General features: G+C 39.8%; 1 protein-coding gene across 1 annotated transcript in view; it reads left to right on the top strand.

Annotated features, from left to right (window-relative positions):
- The window catches only part of CERKL (CERK like autophagy regulator), a 97,152-nt gene that overhangs the window by 51,133 nt on the left and 32,992 nt on the right, over positions 1-13,027 (top strand). Inside the window, exon 3 of the mRNA XM_077830284.1 lies at positions 5,587-5,718. Within this exon, the coding sequence (XP_077686410.1) occupies positions 5,587-5,718 (132 nt within the window). The remainder of the gene's footprint in view (positions 1-5,586; positions 5,719-13,027) is intronic.

Raw genomic sequence — 13,027 nt, 5'->3', positions numbered from 1 at the left:
TGGGTAGTATTCTCTATAGCGGAATTTCTCAACAGTCAGTCCATGGCCCGGCACCGATCCACAAGCTGTCCCTGACACAGTTTAGGAACCCAGCAAGCCAGTCCCTGGTATCAAAAAGATTGAGAAACACTGCTCTATAGCTTCCAATTTGTGTGTAATCACATATGTTCCAAGAGTATCTACTCTGTAGAGAGTGCAGCTTTCTGAGAACTTCAGTTCCAACTCTATCTTGTCTATGTTACAATGCTCAGCCTTTTCATAGCTGAACACCTATATGTAGTTATTTAGACCTCTGTTTTATAACATATTTTCATTTTTTCTGTAGTGCCCCAAATGAAGAATAAGTACATAACTTATTTTATGTCTTCTGAATTAGACTCAACATTTTCAGAAAGATGACTTTTGCTTTTATTCATATGGGTACATACAAAGAAATAAGCCTTTCTTTCAATAAAGTGTTATTTAAGAGAATACGGTCTTTAGTACAAATTAGTGTATGTTTGTTAGTAGGAAACAACCAAAAGACCCAGAAGAGAGATGTAACAATACTCAGCAATGTTTTTATCTGCAATAATTTAGATTTGATATGACTCTAAATAGACATTTGTAGACATTCAATAAAAGTATATTAGAAAGCCTTTAACTTTTTGGCCCTGAGCATTTAAATGCATTTATTTATTTTATTTTATTTTATTTTATTTTATTTTATTTTATTTATTTATTTTTCTTCAGTGGGTAGTAATCTAAAATTTAGCTTGAAACTAAAAGATATAGTAGCTTTTAAAATATAATACATTCTTATATTATGTACTGCTTTGCAGCACACCTCGCACACTAAGATTTAATGTTAATGTCTGCAGCTTCATGCATGAAGTTTTAATTATACTATTAATGTTAAACATTAACTTTGGTTAGTGTAACATTAACTGTGGCGTATCCATAGTTACGCTAACAAATCTTTGTTTCACATTATTAGTTTTTCTTATGCGTAACATACTTGACGTTGCTTCTTGTATAAAATAGTTATAAATGTACATGACACTGACATGATTCCAAGCTCTTAACTTTTGTAACATAAACCTACTGCCATAAAGCTAAGTACTGAAAACAGCACAGATGTGTGCCTGAGTGTAGCGTCTCTCCTGCCCTATGAGCCTTTGTTTTCCAAACACCCTGATTAACCCCCACCCTTCATGGTTCATTGATTCACTGATAGATCAAGTTTAAACTAGTGCATATTAGCACATGTGTTAGTACCAGAGGAACAGTTGGCCATTCTGTTTTAGATTGCTAGTCCACTTCAGATGGAGGAGCTACGGTAAACAATATAACAGAATATCAGTTTGTGAGGATACCCGAGGGCTGAAGGACTGAAGTCAGCTTCAAATTAGTAGTAAATCTTATTTATTATATATGTTGGGAATAAGAGTTACCAATAATTATTTATTAATTTCAAGAGATTTTCTGCAGATTTCAATTCATAATTTGTTTTTGTACAAAATTTTTCATTAAAGGTGAAATTGTTTTTTGACGAATACGTAATTCAGAAGTCCAGGCCCGTTGGCTGCATTTTAACACTTGCTATGGGATGGGAAACTTTTTTTTCCCCACTGTTCCCCTGAACCAGTGTTTATTGTCATGATCACCCGTCATGTTTATTGGTAACCATTTAGTACACGCAAAATCATATAATCAGCGTAGTATATTTTTTCATGCTGAAATATTGAACAATCAATTGCATGTGACTGGTCAATTTAAGTCAATGATGCTTGCTTTTTTATAAATAAAGTTTTGTTTTCTTAGCTCTTTTTGTTTTTCCTAAACCAGCTAAGTTGTTAATATTTAAAAAGCAGAAATTTTGTATACAACACAACATTATTGTGATTTATTCTTTTTATTAACAGCTCTCTCCTGTCAATGAATCACATTAGGATCCGTATAATATCTCCAATTTTTTTATCAATAATAGTTCACTTTTTAAAGAAAAGAATAATCCAGATTTAAATGATAGACCAATTTGTTAATTTTTAGAATTGCAATTTAGATTCCTTATAGGGCGAAAAAATTGCACTCATGAATTTGTGGTAAAATGATGAAACTTTTAGATGTAAGTCTCCTAAAATTTACCATTTTAAGATTTTAAAATGTGCCGTATACCTATCCTTATCTGAATGCCCAGATTCCTTTAATACTTTGCATAGTCCTTTTTGGGCACAGGCATCTTGGAAAACTTAAAACTTTAATTTTTTTATGTTAAAGTTTAAGTGGGGTAGCAATATTCTATCTCTCTTATGCCTCTCTCTCTCACCCTTTCTCCTGATCCTGGGCAGGTAGTGAAATTATAACTCCATTCTTTGTGTATGTCTTATCCGTACAGTTCTCCAACACCTCAAAGTTCTCCACCTTTTCACATATTCTGTACAAACCTTCACAACCCCTGACTCTTCTCTCCCCAGTTTGTTCATAGTAAAATTTGTTTGTTCATGTAGTTTAAATATATATTTTACAAACAAATTAGACAACATACAATTAAAATGGTGATATGGTGTAAAGTTTAAACAGTTATTTTCCCCCCCAAGTTGGTTGAAGCCAGCTTACTTCACCACAGGTAAAAATACTGGAAACATAGGAATCCTACCTCTGTTACAGGCTTGCATGATTTCTCTCTTTATACTTTAGACAAAGTAATAATTCATGAAAATGAATTTTTGTCCCACTTTTGTTCTAATTAATTATATTATATTTTTACATTTTTAAGTCTGATTACTTCTTTATAGTCTATCTACTTGTAAAATATTAAGATAGTATCGGAGGTCACTGTAATTCTACAGTAAACTACTTGAGTTAACAGTCTTATAGTAGCAACTATGAAGTGTAACAGCCTGATAACCTTTTGTTTTCCGCTGTTTTGCTTATTTATATCACTATGATAATGACATTATTATGGTGGTTCAGCAATATATTTTTACATTGCTTTCCTTGTTTTGCTTTCTCATAGTCTAAAAAATTAGTTAATATAAAATAAAAATAATTAGTAATCATTAACATTATTGAGTACACATATTACTCAATATTGAAACATCATAAAAGCATATACCTTGGTTATAGCAAATGCTATAAATGTCAGTTTCAGCAGCTGAACCCAAAATGACACAGACTGTCTTCTGGATGAAATATGGCTTGTCTTTTGAGTGGATTTTACCAGGAGTTTTTTAAGTATTCTGTTTGAAGTACAGATATTCAGGGAAGGAAGGACATATACCTGGAAGAAGGGAGCATGCCATTAGTATCCTCTCTGTGAAGATATTTGTTTCTGTAGGAGAATCATGCCTTCAACTGATATCTCTTGAGGATTCATCTACTGCAAGAGTGCTAGCTATTCTTTGAGGATCCGTGATATTGGAAGAGGAAGAGAGCCCAGCATCAGGTTCCCTTGAGAATTCTATGGAAATGTATCTGGATGAGTCATGCAAATTTATAATTGAATTGTTCGGAAGTTTTTTCCAACACATTTGTTTTTTGTCTGATGCTCTCTTAGATAATACCATAAAACTAAGGATTGTTCTTCCAGGATGTAAAGATATACATGATCTAAATACCCAGGATGAGCCATACCTGATGGTTCTGTTTCGAGTAGTGTCTCTAAGGATGCCCACTTCAGGTTCACATCTGCCCTTGTGCCTTTAATCAGAGATAGTTGGTAGCAGTGTCCATTCAGGCATGAAGGCAGTAAATTTCTAGTTCAAGAGACCTCTCTAACCAGCAGTTGGGACCAAAAGACACATCCTGGCCTATTCAAGGAAGGAGTAGAAAGGCTCTAGAAGTAACTCTGTCCAGCCGCCTTCTGCTTGACGAGCTATCACCATAATGTGAGGAATCTGAAAAACAAGGAAACTAAATGCCAAAAATATACAGATCTTCTGGGGTGGGGGAACTCTAATTAGTCTTTAAGTTAAAGCATAATTTCTCAAGAATCTCTGAAGCCAATTCTCAAATGTACATATGACCAAAATTTCTAAAACAAGTATAACACTCAAAGAAGATTCAGTTCTCTCAAGTATTTTTGCTTCGTGTTCCTATTGTGCCTATTCTAGTTGCATATCATCCTGGCGGTCCTCAGTATGTTAAGGGATAATTATCAAAAGTGATTCACTCTGCCAGACTGTTGCAATGATGAATGAAGAGCAGATCAGATCATTTATTGTAAATTTGTACAGTAAACATGCTGAGTCTCTGTCATAGTAGTCTCTTTAGTTTTGTATGGGTTCTCATTGTGGATTAACTAGTTTTAAAGTTACTGTAGGCTTTTATGGAAGAAGGGATTTGTGATTAACATTTGCTTCCTCCAGCATCAGGTTATTTTGTTGTGTCCTTAATTTTGATGCTCCTAGCTAATCTTGACAAGATTGTATATCAACATTTGAAGAACTGGGCTAGATTTTCTATACTTTCTTTCAGTTTTCAGTGAATATGAAAATATACAGTAAACATTCTTTAATACTTTTAGTCCTTTAATTTACATTCTTCAAGACAAATGGGTTAGTCGTGCTATTTTTATTCCTAGAGTTTTCCAAGGTTTTGATACTTGGAAAAGTTAATTGTCTTCAACGCAAAAATATCTTTTTTTTCCTTGATATTGAAATAGCTTTATTATTAGTATTTGTTGAATCTCTTAGAGTATGGTATAGGCACCTTTTAAAATTCAAATGTTCAGATGGGTGTTCAGATGTTTTGTGTTATTCCTTTTCAATCTTCAAAGTAAGGTGAGTGAAGAACGGGCAGGGATCCTAATCAGCAATTGCAAGATGTATCTGGCTTTAGGGATTGAACTATGTCCCATTTAGGGTGAGAAGTAAAATTTTAGTTATGTCTCTTTCTGGCTTTGGAGATAATTTTTTCACTTAGCACAACTGAGCATAAGGCATTTTCATATTGAAAGCGTTATGTTCAGCAGCTCTGCTAGTATTAATGCTGTTCCCTCACAACCTTCTTGAACCCTTATGCAAGCTTACAGATGAATAACAAACTGTACTACATGTTTTCTGAATTTACACTTGAAGGCAGTACTGCACAGAGCACATATATGTATGTAGGTATTTCTATTAGAGAGCACGCATGTACAGATATTAATTTACTTTAGTATTCATTATGAATTTGTTCAAATCATACATTGTAGAGAATTACCAAAGAAACAGTTACTCTACGGAGCAGTCCTCGGTTTTTACAGCTCAAAATCAGACTCACTGTTACTGGCACATAATGATGTAGGTGGTGGTGACTAACTTGTTCCGACTGGTTATTCTTAGCTGTAGACTAATAAGCAGGTCAGAGCTTCAGTGGCCCCAGGATTAAGGGTCAGATTAAAATAATGAGCACACTCATTCAAGAAGACAGTAAGGGCCTCTAGGTTTATTATAACTACTACCCTCAAACCAAGTCAAAAACACTTTATTAATATGTTTAGTTTTTTAAAAAACATAAAGCTTTCCCAGTAATCTCAAGGATGTTTGCTTAAAAAGTTTGATTCACCTGTAAAAATATCCAAATGGTATTTGTCTTGAAACCTTTTGTGCTTTTTTTTTTTAGGCTTTCCAAATAGACCAAAGTCCCTAAAAGTATTTGTTAACCCAAACAGTCATAAAAGAGAAGCTACTCATGTTTATTACGAACAAGTTGCACCTCTCTTTAAGCTTGCTGACATCAAAACTGACGTCACAGGTAAGTTGCTTTTAGAACATGATTTAATCCTTTTTTTAAAACGGATACTTAAGCAACCAAGACAACCTGAATTTACTGATAATCCTTATTGGCTTTAAGTACAAGTAGTGCATTGAGAATTGAATTAAATGTAATATTACTCATTTGGTTTTATTTCATTTCACGGCTTTAGTTTTAGCAATTCCATTATTTATTGATTATATTTTATTTTGTATAGTTTTTCTACTTTAGGAATATTTTTACACTTTGTGTGGGTTTTTTTTACATCGCAGTTTGATTATTAAAAAAGGAAAGCTTGAATCTCACATAGGTCTGATGTATGTTTCTTATTTGTGGACTCTTCTTGAGTTATTAAACTTCCTGTATAATCTTTTCCTTTCACAAGGCTGTTCTTGCTTTAACTCAAATCCTTGCTATTTGGATCAAACCTGATCAGCAGAACAGATGTAAATTTGCTGGGAATTTACAAAGCTATGTAAGGTTTCTGATGATGATTTAAACTTCATGCCATTGAAGTTTCTGATGATGATTTAAACTACTACATTAGAGATTGTGTGAACCATGATATTATCTGAAACCACAAAATAATGTAGGAGTTTATGGTCTGGCTTTCCCAAGTTGTGATGGTTGTGTTTTTTATTCATGGATGTAAATGTAAAAAAATAATAATAATAATAATCCATTCCTCCTTTTGGCTGTTTTTATTCCCATGCGGAAGGTACTAACCCCTTTTTGTAGTCAATGGAGCAAATCCAGTTCCCTTCTCTGTAGCCTCACAAGTGTGGGAGGTTAGGGGAGAAAGAGATTCCACATAGCATGGAACACTGTTTATGTATGAGTCACCTCTGCAATAAAGTACTGTACATGGGGTGGGAGGCATGCTGCTCTGTGGATCTTCCCATTCTTCCTCCCCCATAAGGGATTTTAGATGCATTGAGGTAAAATAGCTTCTGCTGAGTGTTCCTGCAAGCACTTCATTGTGTGGGGAAGAGGATTCCTTCCCCAGTCCCCTGAATTTCTCTCCAGTCTCTAGCCTGGTTGAACTGGCTGCACCCTGGGATCTTAATCTTAGCTAAAGTGTTGATTACTTTTCCAGCACAAATTTAATTTCTGTACTGTAGTAACTTTTTCCAAAATTGTTTTCAAGCATACACTAATGCTGCAAAAGCTGCATTATTACATTTCCATATTCCTGCCAGTCCTGCCCAGTGGATAGACACCCACTGATGAGCAGGTTGTATTTGCTTGAAGGCCAAAAAGTTTGTTTTATTATTTTTACTTTTCAAATGTTTCCTCAAATATTTGGGGGTAAATTTAGGTCATTTTTGGTGTTGTGCAAGATATTGCACATAAGTCTAAACAAATAAAAAGATTTTATGACGTTTTTTCTCTTGCCCTGCATTATATCCTACATCAGATAGGCATGAAGAGTGCCTTTTCTGCCTTGAGGAAAATTACTCCATTCAGGGTATCAGTGTTCTTTAGATGAAGTCAAGGAAAGAATGATTTATAGTTTCAGCCATTAGTTCCAAGAGGCCACAGGGGAGAAAAAGCCGTTATTTGGCAAGATATTGCCATTAGATCTGGCTGTATCCCAGAGGGGTAAGCATCTCCAAATCCTAGGAGTTTTCAGAATTATAGGGTTTCTTGGATGTAGTCAGATCACTTGTCTGCACTGGGGTGCTTGCTGGACTTGTCTAGTCAAATCGCCTGACCCAGCATTCTCCAGAGACTTGGTAGAAGCCCTGTTGGATGATGTGAAACAGTCATCTGTGCAGAGCCTCAATTATTTCTGCCAGGGGACTTGTCAGACTAGTTCCTTCAAATATGTTCTATGAATTATCTTCCCCTCAGCAGAGTGTGGATAAGTGTGTTGATACTATTAGGAACCCAGGGTCTGGCTCAAGCTCTCTTTCTCAAAGGATCTAGGATGTATACAGTTGCTGCTGGATCCAAATTTAATGTGGTGGACTTCTTAGCTCTGATAAGCTGATTTCATCCCACACTGCTGCAATTCCACATCCCGGCGAGCCTGATTCATAATATAGGAAAAAATCTGGTGCTTCAGGTATCTCCTTGTACAGATCCATAATATATTTTTGTGTAAGTATTGTAGATTGAGGCCCTATGATCCTCTGCCTTCTGCATCGGTGGTCTCTTAGTGAAAGGTAGTGAAAAGAGGCACAGGTGTCCTCCCGGGAAGTCTCCTCAAAGAAGATGAAGGATCCTGTGGAGATTCTTTAGCCTCCTCCACCTGAGTCCTCTAGATAGGAGGTACTACCTGATTTAGAATCGGATGCACTCTCAGGAAGAGGAGAAACCAGTCATAGTGACCCCTCTGCTTCATCCCTTGCGGTAGTTGTCTTGAAGCTTTCTCTTCTTTTCCAGCTGACACAAAGACTTCCAGGACAGAGTGGATGGAGTAGCTTGTAGCTTTACCCAGTTAGATGCATAAATTATCTGATGTCTTGGAGCTACAAGAGAAAGTAGCACTCCAAATCAATGAAGGTTTGCTGAAACTGGTTAAATTAATTTGTAACCACCCTGTATTGCAGGGGTCGGCAACCTTTCAGAAGTGGTGTGCTGAGTCTTCATTTATTCACTCTAATTTACGGTTTCACGTGCCGGTAATACATTTTAACATTTTTAGAAGGTCTCTCTTTATAAATCTATATTATAGAACTAATCTATTGTTGTATGTAAAGTAAACAAGGTTTTCAAAATGTTTAAGAAGCTTCATTTAAAATTAAATTAAAATGCAGATATTATCAGTTTAGTGCAGTGGTTCTTAATCTAGGGTGCAAGATGCCCTTTCTGGGGGTGCGAGACATGCAAGATGTTTTTAGAAGGTAAATCATGAAAAACACAAATTAAGCACAGGCACATAAGTGCAACTACTTTGTTTCATCAAACCTATGTGTTTATTAACATTATACATTTTTAACGATTACTGTAATATACAAAGTTTTCAAGTTTTTAAGCTAATTGTAGTGTAATTTTTGATAAGGGCTGCAGAGCGCTGGGCCCAGGCCAGGAGCACAGCCCTGGGCTGGCTGCCGGTACCTCAAGCTGGCAGGAGGGCTGAGCAGGGCCGGAGGCTGGCAAAGGGCTGGGTGGCTGGAACCCCAGGCCGGGCGGCTGGAAGCCCAGACCAGCAGCGAGGTGAGCTGGGCTGGCCGCTGGTATCCCAGGCCAGCAGCAGGCTGGCAAGGGGCTGGTGGCTGGAACCCCAGACTGTCAGTGGGTTCAGCTGGGTAGCGGACAGAACCCCAGACTGGCAGTGGTTCACCCGGCTCCTGCCAGCCAGGGGGTTCCATTCACTTCGCCCGTCAGCGGGCTGAGTGGGGCTGGCAGACAGAACTGCCGCCGGTCTGGGTTTCTGGCCACTGGCTCCTGCCAGCCAGGGTCCCAGCCACCGGCCGCGCTCAGCCTGCTGCTGACCAGGGGTTATGTTCACTCAGGCCGGCAGCAGGCTGAGCAGGTCCGGCGGCCAGGACCCCAGCTGGCAGCAGTGTGCCAGTAAAAATTGGCTCGTGTGCCGCCGGTTGCCGACCCCTGTTGTACTGGATCTAGGAAGTTTGATTCTTTATACTAAGTCTCTGAAAAATTATTTGAATATTTTTTCAGGATACCAGTACTTCTAAATCCATCTACAAATATGTTTTCTATAAAGTAGAGAGGAACTAAGAATTGTTAGTGAGAGAAGTATTTATTATTTGTATAGCATCCAAGGTTCCAGTCAGCATCTCGGCCCCATTGTAGAGGTTCTGTGCACTTATTAAAAAAATGGTCTTTGCCCCAAAGAGTTCAATCTAGGTTACACCCTTGAGCTATGGAATGTAAGTCTTGAGAGAATTGCACCTGCTCCCTAATTGCCAGTTATTGCTCAATAAGTTTACTTTTTGACTATGTACTTGATTTCTGTAGCATGGCTGTGTGGAAACAATATATTTGGGAAGTTTTGCCCTTGACTTCATTAAGACCAGGATTTCACCTGAATTAGTTTAGTTTTTTCCTTTTTCTACTGACTGTCACATATGTCTGGAGGGCTAGGGAAAACATAGCTTTCTCACTTGTCTCTTTACCTACTTTTCCATAAAAACAGGTTGTCATACCTGTTGTAGTTCCTTTTCAGACAACCTTTGACTATATCTAACTTCTGTCCTGAGACACGTGCTAGGGATGCAGAAATAAAGTTTCTAGACACCATTAATGACTGCTTCTTGCAGTGGCTAGTCCTGGAATTCTAGATTTAGTCCTAAGTGGAGCACAGGATCTGGTCCAAGAGGTGGGTATAGATGAACCACTAGGTAATAGTAACCATAATATAATTAAATTTAATATCTTGTGGGGCAGGGAGGGGGGAAATACCAAAGAAGCCCACCAAAGTAGCATTTAACTTCAGAAAGGGTAACTAAAGAAAAATGAGGAAGCTAGTTAAACAGAAATTAAAAGGAACAGTCACAAAGGTGAAATGCCTGCAAGCTGCATGGAAACCACAACAGAGGCTCAAATTAAATGTTTATCCCAAATTTAAAAATTAGTAAGAGGATCAAAGAATGCCACAATGGCTAAAGAACAGAGTAAAAAGGTGGTTAGGGGAAAAAAGGCATCCTTTAAAAATTTGAAGTCAGGTCCTACCAAGGAAGATATAAAGGAGCATAAACTCTGGCAAGTGAATTGTAAAAGTATAATTAGGCAGGCCAAAAAAAGAATTTGAAGAGCAACTAGCAAAAGACTCAAAAACTAACTGCAGTTTTTTTTAAAGTACAGCAGAAGCAGGAAGTCTGCCAAACAATCAGTGAGGCCACTGCATAATTGAGGTGCTAAAGAAGCACTCAGGGAAGACAAAGCCATTGCAAAGAAGCTAAATGAATTCTGTGCATCAGTCTTTGGGTATGTCTACACTACGAAATTAGGTTGAATTTATAGAAGTCGTTTTTTTAGAAATCGGTTTTATATATTCGAGTGTGTGTGTCCCCACAGAAAATGCTGTAAGTGCATTAAGTGCATTAACTCGGCGGAGTGCTTTCACAGTACCGAGGCTAGAGTCGACTTCCGGAGTGTTGCACTGAGGGTAGCTATCCCACAGTTCCCGCAGTCTCCGCTGCCCATTGGAATTCTGGGTTGAGATCCCAATGCCTGATGGGGCTAAAACATTGTCGCGGGTGGTTCTGGGTACATATCGTCAGGCCCCCGTTCCCTCCCTCCTTCCGTGAAAGCAAGGGCAGACAATCGTTTCGCGCCTTTTTTCCTGAGTTACCTGTGCAGACGACATACCACGGCAAGCATGGAGCCCACTCAGGTAACCGTCACCATATGTCTTCTGGGTGCTGGCAGACGCGGTACTGCATTGCTACACAGTAGCAGCAACCCCTTGCCTTGTGGCAGCAGACGGTGCAATAGGACTGGTAGCCGTCCTCGTCATGTCCGAGGTGCTCCTGGCCACGTCGGCCAGGAGCCCCTGGGCAGACATGGGTGCAGGGACTAAATTTGGAGTGACTTGATCAAGTCATTCTCTTTAGTCCTGCAGTCAGTCCTATTGAACCATCTTATGGTGAGCAGGCAGGCGATATGGATTGCTAGCAGTCGTATTGTACCATCTTCTGCCAGGCAGGCAAGAGATGAGGATGGCTAGCAGTCGTATTGTACCATCTTCTGCCGAGCAGCCCTGAGATGTGGATGGCATGCAGTCCTTCTGCACCGTCTGCTGCCAGCCAAAGATGTAAAAGATAGATGGAGTGGATCAAAACAAGAAATAGACCAGATTTGTTTTGTACTCATTGCTTCCCCCCCCACACCCCCCATCTAGGGGACTCATTCCTCTAGGTCACACTGCAGTCACTCACAGAGAAGGTGCAGCGAGGTAAATCTAGCCATGTATCAATCAGAGGCCAGACTAACCTCCTTGTTCCAATAAGAACAATAACTTAGGTGCACCATTTCTTATTGGAACCCTCCGTGAAGTCCTGCCTGAAATACTCCTTGATGTAAAGCCATCCCCTTTGTTGATTTTAGCTCCCTGAAGCCAACCCTGTAAGCCGTGTCATCAGTCGCTCCTCCCTCCATCAGAGCCATGGCAGGCAATCGTTCTGCGCCTTTTTTCTGTGCGGACACCATACCAAGGCAAGCATGGAGGCCACTCAGCTCACTTTGGCAGTTAGGAGCACATTAAATACCACACGCATTATCCAGCAGTATATGCAGCACCAGAACCTGGCAGAGCGATACCGGGCGAGTAGGTGACGTCAGCGCAGTCGCGTGAGTGATCAGGACATGGACACAGATTTCTCTGAAAGCATGGGCCCTGCCAATGTATGCATCATGGTGCTAATGGGGCAGGTTCATACTGTGGAACGCCGATTCTGGGCTCAGGAAACAAGCACAGACTGGTGGGACCACATAGTGTTGCAGGTCTGGGATGATTCCCAGTGGCTGCAAAACTTTCGCATGCGTAAGGGCACTTTCATGGAACTTTGTGACTTGCTTTCCCCTGCCCTGAAGCGCATGAATACCAAGATGAGAGCAGCCCTCACAGTTGAGAAGCGAGTGGCGATAGCCCTGTGGAAGCTTGCAACGCCAGACAGCTACCGGTCAGTTGGGAATCAATTTGGAGTGGGCAAATCTACTGTGGGGGCTGCTGTGATGCAAGTAGCCCACGCAATAAAAGATCTGCTGATATCAAGGGTAGTGACCCTGGGAAATGTGCAGGTCATAGTAGATGGCTTTGCTGCAATGGGATTCCCTAACTGGGTGGGGCCATAGACGGAACCCATATCCCTATCTTGGCACCGGAGCACCAAGCCTGCGAGTACATAAACCGCAAGGGGTACTTTTCAATAGTGCTGCAAGCTCTGGTGGATCACAAGGGACATTTCACCAACATCAACGTGGGATAGCCAGGAGAGGTACATGACGCTCGCATCTTCAGGAACTCTGGTCTGTTTCAAAAGCTGCAGGAAGGGACTTTATTCCCAGACCAGAAAATAACTGTTGGGGATGTTGAAATGCCTATATGTATCCTTGGGGACCCAGCCTACCCCTTAATGCCATGGCTCATGAAGCAGCCTGGACAGTAGTCAGGAGCTGTTCAACTACAGGCTGAGCAAGTGCAGAATGGTGGTAGAATGTGCATTTGGCACGCTGGCACAGTTTACTGACTTGCTTAGACCTCAGCGAAACCAATATTCCCATTGTTATTACTGCTTGCTGTGTGCTCCACAATATCTGTGAGAGTAAGGGGGAGACGTTTATGGCGGGGTGGGAGGTTGAGGCAAATTGCCTCACACCAGGGCGGTTAGAAGAGCAC

This window comes from Eretmochelys imbricata, chromosome 11, assembly GCF_965152235.1.
Source record: "Eretmochelys imbricata isolate rEreImb1 chromosome 11, rEreImb1.hap1, whole genome shotgun sequence".
Lineage (NCBI taxonomy): Eukaryota > Metazoa > Chordata > Testudines > Cheloniidae > Eretmochelys > Eretmochelys imbricata.
This window is presented reverse-complemented; position numbering and strand designations above follow the sequence as displayed.